Raw genomic sequence first — 13358 nt, 5'->3', positions numbered from 1 at the left:
GCACAAATCCTGTGGAACAATGCCAGGGCACTCAGTGCCACAACCTGAGCGTAAAAATGTAAGACACAGCCCTCAAGAAGCTTTCAGTCATGTAAGCTGGTTGTCTAACTCCTTTTCTGTGAAGTGATGCCATCCACTCCCTGCTACTTCCATTTAAGACAATTAGGTAAATGTTTTCAAATGGTACTGAATTTAAAAAAAATCTATATATTTTTAAAATTCAAATTCTGCAGTAAGACAGTGATACAGTCAGAGAGAGATGAGTGTCTATACAGGTGGGAGATAACAGCTCAGGCAAATGCCTAAAGCAGCTCCCAAGGGAAGAAAGGACAGGCACTCAAGTGAGAGTAAGACAGTAGAGGGGAAGCAGCAGCTTTCCGTAGTAGAATCAGCTAAGCTTATTATCATCTGAACTGGATCAGAGGTTCTCAAAGTGTAGTCCCTAGATCAGCATCTTTTGGGTACTGGTTAGAAATATAAATCCTGGGGCCCTACCCGAGACCTACTGAACTGGAAACTCTGGTATTGTCTAGAAGCAGCCTGGTCCCAAGAGGCAGCCAACCTAAAACGTGTACGATGAATGTGTGTGATTTCAAGTCAACACATATGATAGTGTATGATGTGCTTACAGGAAGGAAGCAGGATGGAGAGAAAGAATCTGGCACTAATTACACTATATTTGGCCTTGCACACCAAGTTTACAATGGAGCAAGGTTGTGTTGCTAGACCTAGAATAGGTGGTAAGTCCTTGAAAAGAATCTATGCTTTAGTGAGTTTCTTACACATGAAAAACATCTGATTATGAACAAAGTGCTTCCATCATGCTAATCAGTTTGACAGTTTTGTGATGCAGGCTGTCTTGTCTCAAGGTTACTGATTCAAAAAGGCTTAGACTTGTCCAAGATCAAAGTCAGTGGCAGGACTAGGGTTGAAAACCAGGTCTTTTGTCAGTCCAGTTTTCCCTTAACCTCTTATAGCTGGTTACTCATTTGATTTTCAGCCATGTAGATACTAGTTGAGAGTGGTTTGAAAAGGGGTCATGAGTAGTTCGAGTGCTAGGAAGCTGTATCTTCCATTTTAAATTTGTTAAATGACATTCCAGATTATAAATCAGCCTCCTGTGACTGTGAGCTGTGTGACTCTGTACCCTAGGGATCAATTATCAGTGGAGGAGCTGACAAAATTCAGCTTGTGAACGTGTACAGCTGAGGATCAGCGCCTAGGTCATTGCTTCCCACGGGGCCAGCAGAATGCAGAGGGCTCCCCCACGGGGGTATGTTACAGTCACCTTTTATTTTATTTTATTCTGAGATGCCACCCTAGGGGTGTGCACTGTTTCCTGGTTGAACTGTGGCAATAGTGAACCACTGTTGCTGACAAGAAGGTGTAGGTGTGGAAAAATGGCTGAAAACCACTGCCCTTGGCTAACTTGGACTCACAAGTTTTAGCCATCCTCTGAGGTCAAGTCAGCACAGCCCCCATTTCTCCTCTACTTTGAGATCCAGATATGGAAGGTCTTAAATGCTGGTCTATGCCTAAGTTTTAGCTTTGGGGGCTTTGCAAGGGCCAAAAAAGTGGCACCCAAGTTCTGAACCTACGTTTTTGAGAAATAAGATAAAAAGCAGATGAAGAAAAAAAATATATCATTTTTACTATCAATAGGTTAGACAATAGAGCTTTATGTGACCCCTGAATGGGCTTGCTACTTTCCTCTCTGAAGGGAAAGCAGATACCGAAGTTTCTGCTTCTGGTCACAGGGAGAAGTAAAGAAAGAATAATAAATCCCCCACATTCAATCTGTCAAACTTTGATTAGTTCCACCCAAATGAGAAACATGGACCAAAAGCAATCGTCCACCAACTAGGCTGTTCATTCAACCTGCACGAGGAAGAGCAAGGGGTGGAACAGCAGACTCCATATGAACATTATGTTTATTAAACTCACTCTATAAAGAGAGAAGTGGGGAAAAGACATTCCACCTTCTCCCCAACACTGGATGTAAGGAATTCTGAAGAACTAATGATCCAAGAGGAAGACTGTTCTGACAACAGATTCAAGATGGATTTGCTTGGAATGGGGAGGAAAGTTGGGACATCAATAAGGACGATATATGAAATTAGGCACAAGACTGATGATATGGTGGCAAAAGGAAAACTGAGCCATAAGAAATATGGTGTTACTTCCTTTCGGTACAAACGGAAGGAGCAAGACAGGTGACAATCCCAGAAGACTTGAGATTAAAGCTGAACCCTGCTACTTAATGGCTATGCAATTTGGCCTCTGTTTCCTGAATCTGTGAAAAATTCCTAATTGGAATTAAACAATCAATTCAAATTTAAGGACCAATTTAAACAATACCCCACAAAAGCACTCTCTATCACCACACAATTTAGTGTGCAATTTAATGCAATCATTATAATCATTGTTTTTTTTTTTCTCATTTTATTGCATTATGGAGATGTCAGATCAAGACCTTGCACTGGGCTAGTACCTGTAGTACAATAATAGCAGTGTGCATAGGTATCCCTGACTTGCTATCATTGACTATAATGGGAATGCTTTTAAACTTTCATTGTTAGGTATGTTGATTATTGAAAGTTTCAGCAAATCCTTTGTATTAGATTAAGGATGCTCCTATCTGCCACTGCTTAGCCAAATTAAAAAAAAAAATTCGTATATGTGTGCTTTTAAAAAATCACTTTTTTTTTTCATTTACTGAGATGATATTTTTTTTCATTGTTACCATGGTGAATTGCAGTGCAAGATCTCAAATACTGAACCATCTCTGTCCTTGGAATAAACCCTACTTTGGCATGATGATTTAGTATGAGGGAGATAGCCTAGTTAAGACACCTGGGTTCCAGTTATCTTTTTGTCTCATGGCTTTACAAGCTAATCAAATGATGACTTCCAAATTTGTATCTTCAGCCCCAGCTACTCCCCTAAATTTCAGCCCCCTCTATATCCTATAGGTTTGACAGCTCCTCTGGGATGCCTAATAGGAATCTCAAACTTGCCTCTTTTCCCCCATCCCTGTTAATGGAAATTCCATCCTTCCATTGCTCAGGCCAGAAACCCTGGAATTGTTTTTGATTCTTCTGTCATTCCACATCTGATATGTTGGCAAATACTGTTGTCTCTACTTTCAAAATACATCCAGAACCTGACCACTTCTCACAATTTCCACTGCTATGATTCATCTTAGCAGACGGAGAAGATGGTTCAAGCCATCTTCTCTCACCTGTACTATTGCAGTAGGCTCCTACAGGTCTACCTGCTTCTGCATTTGCCTTCACCACAACTATTCTCAACACAAAATCCCAAGTGATCCTTCCAAGACCCAAGTAAGATCATGTCATTCCCCTGCTTAAGATCCTCCAATGGCTGGCCATCTCAGAGTAAAGGCCAAAGTTCTTATATTGGTCTACAAGGCTCTACCTCCTGGCCCTCATTACCTCTTTGACTTCATCTCCTATTCCCCGCATTCACTCTGCTCCTGCCTCAAGACTTTTGCACCTCTGCTCAGAAAGCTTTCTCCATCCTATCACACAAATGCCCCCTTCTCCAAAGACCTGACTTTCCTGTTTTAAACTGCAACCACTTTCCTCCAGTAGTATTCTCTATCCCTCCTTTCCTACTTACATTTTTCTTCACAGCACTAATCACCTGGCACACCACGTTATTTTGTTAATTTGTCAAATCAACCTTCATTAGAAGACAAGCTCTGTGAGGGCAGGGATTTTCATTTTCTTCATGGATGTAGCCCCAGTGCCTGGAATAGTATCTGGGAAATGAATAGTAGGTACTAAATGAATACTTGTTAGCTGAAAATATATATTATCAGGGCGGGATGATATGGGAGAATGGCATGAAAGCATGTAAATTATCATATGTGAAACGAATCGCCACTCCAGGTTCAATGCATGATACAGGGTGCTCGGGGCTGGTGCACCGGGATGACCCGGAGGGATGGGATGGGGAGGGAGGTGGAAGGGGGGTTCTGGAAGGGGAAAACACGTACACCCATGGTGGATTCATGTCAATGTATGGCAAAACCAATACAATATTGGAAAGTTAAAAAACAGAAAATAAACTAATTAAAAAAAAAAGAATATTCATTCTTTAAAATAGATATTGTGCAATGTTTCAAAAGACAAACCCTAAAAATTCTCAAGACTAACTACAACCTGCTTTTTGAAATTGATAGAGTGACTCTTTATTTGGGGTTATAAAAATTACATATCAAAGACTGATTTAAAAACCTAGAACCAGCCCATTATACTAACCTTTCTACTTTCATATAAACATGAAAAGTTCTTAATAAAAAGCTTTAATAAAGCTTTCAAGAGATGGTAGGATGAAATTTTAAACCTTAGGCTTAGATGTGCATGAGTCTTTAAATAGAGTATTTTCTATGTAAAGCCTTTTCCCCAGTTGGTTTTGGGTGAACTCTGAAAGTCTAACTTACTAAGTAATTATCATTTAAAACACAATTGCCAACATCAGAAGAATATTAAAAATAAAAGCTAATTAAAAAGTTAATGCCTCTTTTATAAAAGTTTGCAAGTTAAAAAAAATGAACAGGAGATATGCAGCCTAAAATTTAGTACAGGCAGGTGTATAATAAATTACTGTAGATTTGAAAACAAACAAAGCAGAACTAAGCAGGGCTGGCTCTTCAGGTATGAGGAAAATTCTAGGTAGGACATTTGTTCTGTTACAGGGAGCTCTTCCTGTTCATTAGCTGTCCCATCTGTCCACTTTCCAAGTTGATTAAGTCACTCAGCTTCCAGAGGCACTGGTTTTAAAGGCCAATCTAATTTCTCATAAAAATTTCACAAAAATCCATCTTACTCTTGTTCAATTTCATCATGAATCACTTCTCAGTGGCATTATTTTGTAGATGAACAACTTGTAGGGCATTCTATATACTCACTTTGGGAGGGAAAACCAGAAGGGATTCTCTCTCCTGATCTGCCCTTTTCTATTTTCTCATTAAGTATAGTCAGTCCAATCATCTGATCTTCAGCAGAGAAGTAATTTCTGAGAAAAAGTAAAGGATGTGTAGCAAAAGTAGTAAAAGTAGTAGCATGTGTCATCGATAAATATAAAGCTTGATCAGTCAGTAATGAAGTACTACTTTTGAGTAACTTACACGTGCATTAATTTTTTTTAGACACCACCTTTACAAAAATGAAAGTATTAAAGATATCTGCTGGGATTTCCCTGGTTGGTCCAGTGGATAAGAGTCTACCTTGCAATGCAGGGGACACGTTTGATCCGACACGTTTGATCCCTGGGCAGGGAACTAAAACCCCACATGCCACAGGGCAACTAAGCCCCCACACTGCAACTACCGAGCCCACATGCTACAAACTACAGAGTCTGTGCACCACAATGGAAGATCCTGCATGCAACAACATAGATCCCTTGTGCCACAACTGAGACCCAATATATATAAAACTGCCAACGTTCTGTAAATTCTCCAGATACGTGGAGGCTCACATTTCATGAAAAGAGGGATCAACAGGATAGAATCATGAGCTTTTCTTGAGCTCTTGGACACTCTGCCATCTTCCATTAGCTTAACAACCCAGATTCTAGGAAGAAAACTCAGCCCTTGGTCTATCAGCTCGTTTCCCTTATTTAAAACACTACTTCTGAATCTATTTCTTCAATTGGCAGTTGAATCAATTAGCCTACTATGTAGAAGGCAGTGAGTTGGGGGATAAAGGAGAGATGTGAACCTCTTTAATAAGCTTACAGTTTGGTGGAGGAGAGAAAACACACACCTATACCCAAGTGCCAAACGGAGGCCCCAGCACTGCACAAGGCAGTACAGAGTCTAATCTAAGTGTAGGGTCCAAGGAGGGCTTCATGGAAAGGGCATCTCAACTGAAGCCATGAAGGACGAGCAGTAGGGAGAAAGGAGGAACATTACAGGCTGGGTAAAGAGAATGAGAATGGCAATGGAAGTGGGAACACAGCAAATCCAAGAATAAAGGCCAGATCAGTGTGGCAGGATCATTTGCTTGGGGACAGTGTAGAGGGTCATCAAGCTTAAATGGCAGATTTCAGATCATCTATAGGCAAGAATTAGTCACTAACAGATTTTGAAGACTGTGTTAAAAGAGACTTCTGTGATGACTGTGAAGGATGAATGTAAAAGGCATGAAGGTAGTTACTATAGTCACCCCCACTGAAAACAGTCCAGAATTCAATCTCTGATCAATAGGCTTAGAAAGAAGATAGCTATGAGGCATTACAAAAGACAACTTTTTTACAATTCAGTTAATATGAGTAGGAGGAAGTTGTTGAAAATGACCACTAACAGAATGATGATGCAATTAAGTCAGGTAGGTGATAAAGAAGCTATTTATTGGAAGATAAGTTATTTGGTTTAGGGCTTAAATTTGAAGTGCTGATGGGAGTGGGGGTGGAGGGGAGGCAGAGTGGAGGTGGGATCCATCTACATGATAATGTTCACCAGTTGGAAATTAGGGACTGAATCTTGAAGACAGATCTTGGCTAGAAGAGTGGACTGAAGATGCACTTTAATGTAAGCAGCACTGGGTTCAAGGGGAAAGATGAAATTGTGCAGAGAATACAGGGACTTGCTTGAGAACTATTTCCTTTGCACAAATTTAAAATACAAACAAAAAAAATCAGTATTTTAACATATTCAAAATTAGTGCCTAGATTTTATTTTCAAAACGGAAACTCCAACAAGCTCTGAAGGAACTTGAGTTCCTGAGAAAAACTTCGAATTCATCAGGATTCCAAGTCTTTATATGTCACTGTCTAAAGATGCTTTTAATAGTTGAATTGGGCAGTGGAAACAATGGCCGGTTTCATCACAAAGCCCAAGGATGGACTCTTGGGTCCAGCACTTATCAGCCACCTGACCATTTATCCGAGCTTCAGTTTCACCATTTGTAAGATAGGTACTATGACCTACTCTCATTGCTTTGTAGGATTTTGAAGATCAAATGACATATTGTATGTGAATATGCTGTACAAACTAAGAAATCATTAGCACAAGAGTATTAGCATAGCATATTGCCTGGCAGAGCAGAAGTGAAAGTATTTAACTGATTATAATCATCTCCATTACTAGGAAGGAGGGAACTTCAGGCAAATGTCTCTGTGCTTCCCACACTGCATATCAGAGTGTCTGTACTGCAGCAGCTCATATAAAATGGTATTAATCCTAAAAACTCGGTCTAAGGTTTGTTTTATTCTGTACCTTAGGACCTCTGGGCACTGGAGTGGGAGGAAAACCTGAGGGAATATGGAAATTATTCCTTTAGCATTTTAAATCTTCTTTCCTCAAGCCAGTGTCTCAGGTTGGCCACAGATACCTCTAGGTGTTGGCTTAGTACTGCTGGTTGCACAACCAACCAAAGTTCTGAGATAAGCACCAATGATTAGGCCAGAGCTATCCTCCAGCAGAGAAGAAAGATTCATTGTCTGCAGAAGGATCAAGTGAGGGAAAAGTGAATGCTCCCGTGATCTGCTCCAAGAAGCCAAATTTCTTGGCTCACAAAAGGGCTCCTCTGCCAGTCCTTTTACACCTGCCCCACAAGGGACCCACATTTTCCAAAGTTCTTTCACACTAAGGGAATGACACTGCCATTTCATGGAGCCTTCACTTCCTGTTAAGATACGCAGGGACAGAATGCCTTTCCCAAACTGTGTCGGGACTCCTGCTGACTTCATGCTAAAGCTCACGCCCATTCAGACTTCCAAAGGGCAGGCTCTCTGCCTGCCTCCAGAGAAGGGGCCTTGTTTGCAAGGCCTGGTTTTAAAAGTCATAAAGTCTGCAGACTCCATATGAAGTCCTAAATCATATAGTCCAGAATAGTTCATCCAGAACGTGGAATTAAGAGTTGGTTTCAAGTCCCAGTTCCAGTGTGTGTGTGTGTGTGTGTGTGTGTGTGTGTGTGTGTGTGTGTGTGTGTGTGTGTGTGTGTGTGTGTGTGTGTGTGTGTGTGTGTGTGTGTGTGTGTGTGTGTGTGTGTGTGTGTGTGTGTCAGTTGTGTCAACTCTTTGCGACCCCATGGACTGAAGCCTGCCAGGCTCCTCTGTCCATCATCCAGAACTTGGAATTAAAAAGAGTTGGTTTCAAGTCCCAGTTCCAGTGTGTGTGTGTGTTAAAAAGAGTTGGTTTCAAGTCCCAGTTCCAGTGTGTGTGTGTGTGTGTGTGTGTGTGTGTGTGTGTGTGTGTGTGTGTGTGTGTGTGTGTGTGTGTGTGTGTGTTACTCAATTGTGTCCGACTTTTTGCAACCCTATGCACTGAAGCCTCCTAGGCTCCTGTCCATGGAATTCTCCAGGCAAGAATACTGGAGTGGGTTGCCATGTTCTTCTCCAGGGGATCTTCCCAACCCAGGGATCAAACCCACGTCTCCCGCATTGCAGTCAGATTCTTTTATGACCTTCCTCTTTACAACTTTCTCAGAGGACTGCAGAGGTTTAAATGAGATAATGTACCTAAAAAGTGCCTTAGAAATTGTTACAGTGCAAATTTATTTTCCCTGAATTTTTAGAATTATCATCAGCTCCAACAGACTGTGTAAAAGATATAAAAGCCTTAACTTCTGGCAGGATAGGGCTGTTATGGAAGAGACCTCAGCTACTGGCTGGCACAGTTTCCAAGAGAGGATCCGAAAGCCTAGTTCATATTCCTCCTGGAGCCAAAGGCTGATTTAAATTACTTTTCATTCCACTGGCTGACATAACTCTAATAACGTCTGAGAACTCAGAACACTGGTTACCAATTGAAAAGAGTAGCTCTCTGGGGCACTTTCCTGCCTCCAGGCCTTCCTTCACATTATGCTATTTCTCAGAATTCTCAGAGTGCACTTCACTGAGCTCCTTCCTCTGCATCCTGCAAACCTCACTTCAAATACCATTTCTTCCTCAAGGAAACCTTCTTTGAGTCACCAGACAAGGTCTCACTCACAAAGCAACTTCTAACTCTCCTTTATACCGTGTGTGCATGCTCAGTTGCTTCAGGACTGTAGCCCACCAGAATTCTCTGTCCAGGGGATCCTCCAGGCAAGAATACTGGAGTGGGCTGCCATACTCTCCAGGGGAATCTTCCTGACCCAGGGATTGAACCTGTGTTTCTTATGTCTCATGCATTAGGAGGTGGGTTCTTTACCACTGGTGCCATCTGGGAAGCCCTTCCTTTATACCACTTTATCCAATTGTGATTATAACTATTCAAATCCTTCAATGTGTATATACGCTGAGAGGGCAAGGTTCATATCTGTCTGAATCCTTCCATATCCTTGTGCCTTGGATAAAGACAATAAAACGTGCTGAATGAGGCCAGAGCTTTGTGCTTCTTCAATCTTGTTAAGAGCTCTTGTGGCAATGAACATAAAGCACATAAAGAAAACTAATTTAGTGCTGCAGAAAGGGTTCTGGATGGAGGAATGCTTCCTTTGGCAGATTTCTCCAATAAAAAAGAATTTATGGGCTTAATTAAATCATCAAGATTCTTTTCAGAGGAGCAGGAATGGTCAAGGATTGAGCTTGCCCTGAATTATTCACTGTATTCAAGTGGAGCAGCTCTTCTGGGAAGAGCAGTTAACGTCAACAAGGAAATCTGCACAACTTCCTATGTAAACGGACAAAGGTCCTTTCTTTCTCTTTGATTGGGAAGGCCCAGGAGACAGTTTCCAAGTGTGGAAACTACCTTAGGCAAAACCATAAAGACGATGAAATTCTTCTATATCAACCGCACTTTTCCCTCAGTTGTTACCATTTGCTTTTCTAATGCCTTCCTGCCCCTACCTTAAGATAAATTTAAATCAATGTTCAGCTTCATCTAAGAGAAATACCCTCCTTTTTTTTTCACTTTATCCTGACTTTTGGAAAAAAAGGCTTTGCTCCCCCAAAAGTATGACTTCACACAACAGCTACAAAATCTGTGTGTGGTTATGTGTGAGAGTATGTGTGTGACAGACCCCCTCTCTTCCCTCTAAAATCACATTTGCTCACCCTCCTTACCCCACTGGCTCTGGGTGGCTAAGTGTTGGTAGATCTGGGTGCCTTAAAAACACACAAACAAGAAATAGGGCCTGATTTTCATAAAATGCATTGTCAAGAAGGAGCCTCAAGTAAGCTTCAGCATCTGTGTAATAATAATAAATGTCTGTCTGTAAACACCAATGACTGTGAGATGGAGATTATCTCGTGGCCAAGCAGTGCTGCCTGGACCAGATTTCCTGGGTCAAGAAACAGCAGGACCACAGCGTTTAATCATCAGACAAGTGGCCAGAGTTAGAACTTCCTCACAGCCTCCTATCACTGGGACCTTCTCAAATTTCACTGGGCTGGTTCATATTAGGGTGACTCTGAGGAGCTTTGGCTTCAAGGATCCTTTTTTATTATCCTTTAATTATCATTAGTCATTTTGGGTTTTAACAATTTCTGCACGATGTAGGCTTCTTTCCTCCCTGTAAAAGAAGAGGCAACTCATCGATTCAGTAGCTGGAAAAGTGAATTTCCTGTGGAATGACAGGAATTACATAGAAGCAAGCAATTTTATTTTCCTCAAATGTAGCAATAATTTTAATCTGTACATACATAAAACAAACAGTGCAATTATAAAACCTTGAAGGTGACATGCATACTTTAAGGTGCAGTTGGGATGGGGGAGGATGTTAGCATCTCCAATTTTCCTTACCGTTTTTTTTTTTTTTAGTTCCTTATGCAAAAAGCACTGAGTCAGGAAACTTCATCTGGAATGCTGAAGTTAAAGGTGAACTTCCTGAAGTCTGCACGTCTAAGTATCACAAACAAAACAGAAATGACCTCCTAGAACAGTCTGAGAGGGAATAGAGTAATATGGCTGGGCTTTCAAGCTGGGAATGAATGAAATCAGGGATGCATTTTTCTGAAAAACTAAAAGAATGTTTGTAACTGAGTGTCCTGTTTCTGTTTCATAGTTGCTACCCACTTGAGCCCTTCCATTAATCTTTTTATTCGGTATAGGTTCTGAATAGATGCTGTTCAATGTTACTTGTAACTAAGGGTGATGAGATGCAGAAAAGAGGACCTGGGAAAATGGCTTCTTCCTTGATGTCTGAGTCCGTGCTCCTCTTCCATTGTTAGTTCTTATGGCCTTTTCTCTGCCATGGAAGCAGAGGTAGCTGGTGCACAATGTCAGATGTTGTCATCGTTCACAGGCCCGGAGAGGGCAGTAAAGGCAAGGGACGGGGGGTCTACTTTGCTTCTTCCACAATCCCTTTCTCAGGCTTTCCTGGCCTTTCAGTTGGAACTTTGAGAACGAGAAAGTCCACTCACTGGGTTCTTGACTCAGAGGCCAGGATGAGACAAGACGTGGTAGAGTGACAAGACACAAAGGGAAGATATGGTACCATTTAGCCTCGGAGCAGGATAGAGAGATTTATATTTGCACTGACGAGAATACAAATTCCCAAAGTCAATCTAAAAAAAAAAATGAACGTTTTCGAGTATTACTTCTTTCTCTGTACAAGTGGCCTGTGCACTTCCGGTGAGAATTCCTTGCACCACTCTCAAGTCAGCTGATCCCAGGGACACGCCGGGGCAGGAGGTGCTAGGCTTGTATGGAACGGCTCTTTCTGGTAGTGACTTTTTGATTTGCAACCCAAAGTAAATCCATACGTGGCATCATGGTTATGAAAATAATGAAATATTACTAGCCAAAGGTAACTGCAATTCAATCACTGTTATATTTCCACACACAGAAATTTATAAAAATCAAGAGTATGATAATAAAAGCCATAAAATTAAACAGAAGAAAACCAATTTCTACAAGAAATCAAATATATTTACAGTGAGATTTAAAGGGAAAAATAAGCTACTTGAATCATAAATTTAATTTTATTTTAAATAACTTTAGCTAACCTCAGCTGTTAATACAATAAAAGCAGAAAGAACAGGCTGCCTTTTTTTTCTTCCAGATTTAAATCAGAGAATTGTATCTACAATAATTGACATAACTCACTTCTTGTCCTTTACCCATCTCATCAAAAATTATTGCATTTTCCCCCAAAATTGTATTTTTTTTGGACTCCTCTGTGAATACACTCATTTTGTCCTCGTTCCTGGAGGCATCTTGGTTTAAATCCATCTTTAAAAAAAGGAGAAGGGGTACATATGTGGAGGCAAAATATTCTCTCGAAGCCAACAGATACAGAGTTGCTAGAAGAAGCTGATTGTACACACAAGCTGCCTGGTTGGGAAGGGGAGGGCTGTTGATTCAGAGACGTGTGACAGCCTTTGGTGGACGGACGCAGGCCAAGCCCCACCGAGCCCTTCTTCCCTGGCAGGGTCGGGACTGAGCCAGCTGAAGTGGAGCTGCATCTTCCCCTTAGAACTCATCCTTCTGGTTCTCCTCCAAAAGTCTTCATCCAGATAAGAAGCCAATGACTGATTACAAAAATAAGAATAATTAAATTTGGCTCAAGAGAGAGATTGTCCAACTGTTCTGCCTTGTTATTTTATCAATATCCAAGGCCTTTACAAAGAAAGAAACAAAAACATCTCTCAATCTTCCAACAAAAGTGAACTTTTTTCTTTTTTTTCTTTTTTTTTTTGCTCCAAATGCTAGGACCTGAAGAATGGCTGCAGATTGAGATATCAAAAATCTCAGAAAAATATATAATATATTTGTATATCTCTGTAGGTCTATTATTTAAATTTCACATTCGTTTAAAAGTGGTTATTCAGTCAGTAGCTGCTGAAGGAGGCTCTTCTGCTGGGCCTGGGGGGTCTGTGGTCCTGCTGTGGGTTTTTGAGTTCCCAGTGGACCAGGCTGGTTCAGGTAAGGGTCCCCGCCTACCAGATTCACTGTACACTGGACGTCAGCAAACACCTGAACCTGTTGCACCTGCTGGAACACAAATAAAAGATGTGTTTAGACAGAAGGGTCTGCCCCCCCGGCTTATGAGTGGGTACTACTTGAAGTGGAAACTCACTAGAGCATTCCTCTAGTCTGTAGTCACCACAGAGAAGAACTCTTCTGTCTTCTTGTCCTACAAAAAGAAAATCGCTGCACTCATTTTGCTCAGGGTTCTGGAAAGTTCACACTTTAAAAATAAAATCAAAATTGGAATGGTCAAGCCTCCTACAGGGTTGCCATCAATACTGAAAATGTGCACCATTGCTAATATTGCCAAGATTGGGAAAAGCCCAGTTTCAGTCTGGGTATCCAGTGGTGGGTTTAAAAAATAAGGTATATTATTTGGAAAACTGGTTATAAAAGCATTCTATGGATGACTTTAGGAGGGTAAAAAAAATCTATGATGTTAGAAAATTAAGGGCTTTAACCCAGTATTAGCACAATAAAAACCACCACAACT

At 41.0% G+C, this 13358-nt stretch overlaps 1 protein-coding gene across 46 annotated transcripts in view; it reads right to left on the bottom strand.

Moving 5' to 3' along the window:
- Window positions 1-10552: 10552 nt before the first annotated feature.
- The window catches only part of NCOA1 (nuclear receptor coactivator 1), a 220887-nt gene continuing 218081 nt past the window's right edge, over window positions 10553-13358 (bottom strand). For 16 of the 46 annotated variants that reach the window (XM_081592675.1, XM_081592668.1, XM_081592678.1 and 13 more), the window contains one exon: window positions 10553-12889. In XM_081592675.1, the coding sequence (XP_081448801.1) occupies window positions 12719-12889 (171 nt within the window). In that variant the 3' untranslated portion in view covers window positions 10553-12718. Of the gene's footprint in view, window positions 12890-12974; window positions 13032-13358 lie in introns of all 46 variants that reach the window. The other 30 variants (XM_081592695.1, XM_081592702.1, XM_081592693.1 and 27 more) reach the window with 3 other exon arrangements.

The sequence above is a fragment of the Giraffa tippelskirchi genome, chromosome 4, assembly GCF_054371585.1.
Source record: "Giraffa tippelskirchi isolate mGirTip1 chromosome 4, T2T-mGirTip1v1.2.pri, whole genome shotgun sequence".
Lineage (NCBI taxonomy): Eukaryota > Metazoa > Chordata > Mammalia > Artiodactyla > Giraffidae > Giraffa > Giraffa tippelskirchi.
The sequence above is the reverse complement of the archived record's forward strand: the minus strand, read 5'-3'. Positions and strand labels throughout refer to the sequence as shown.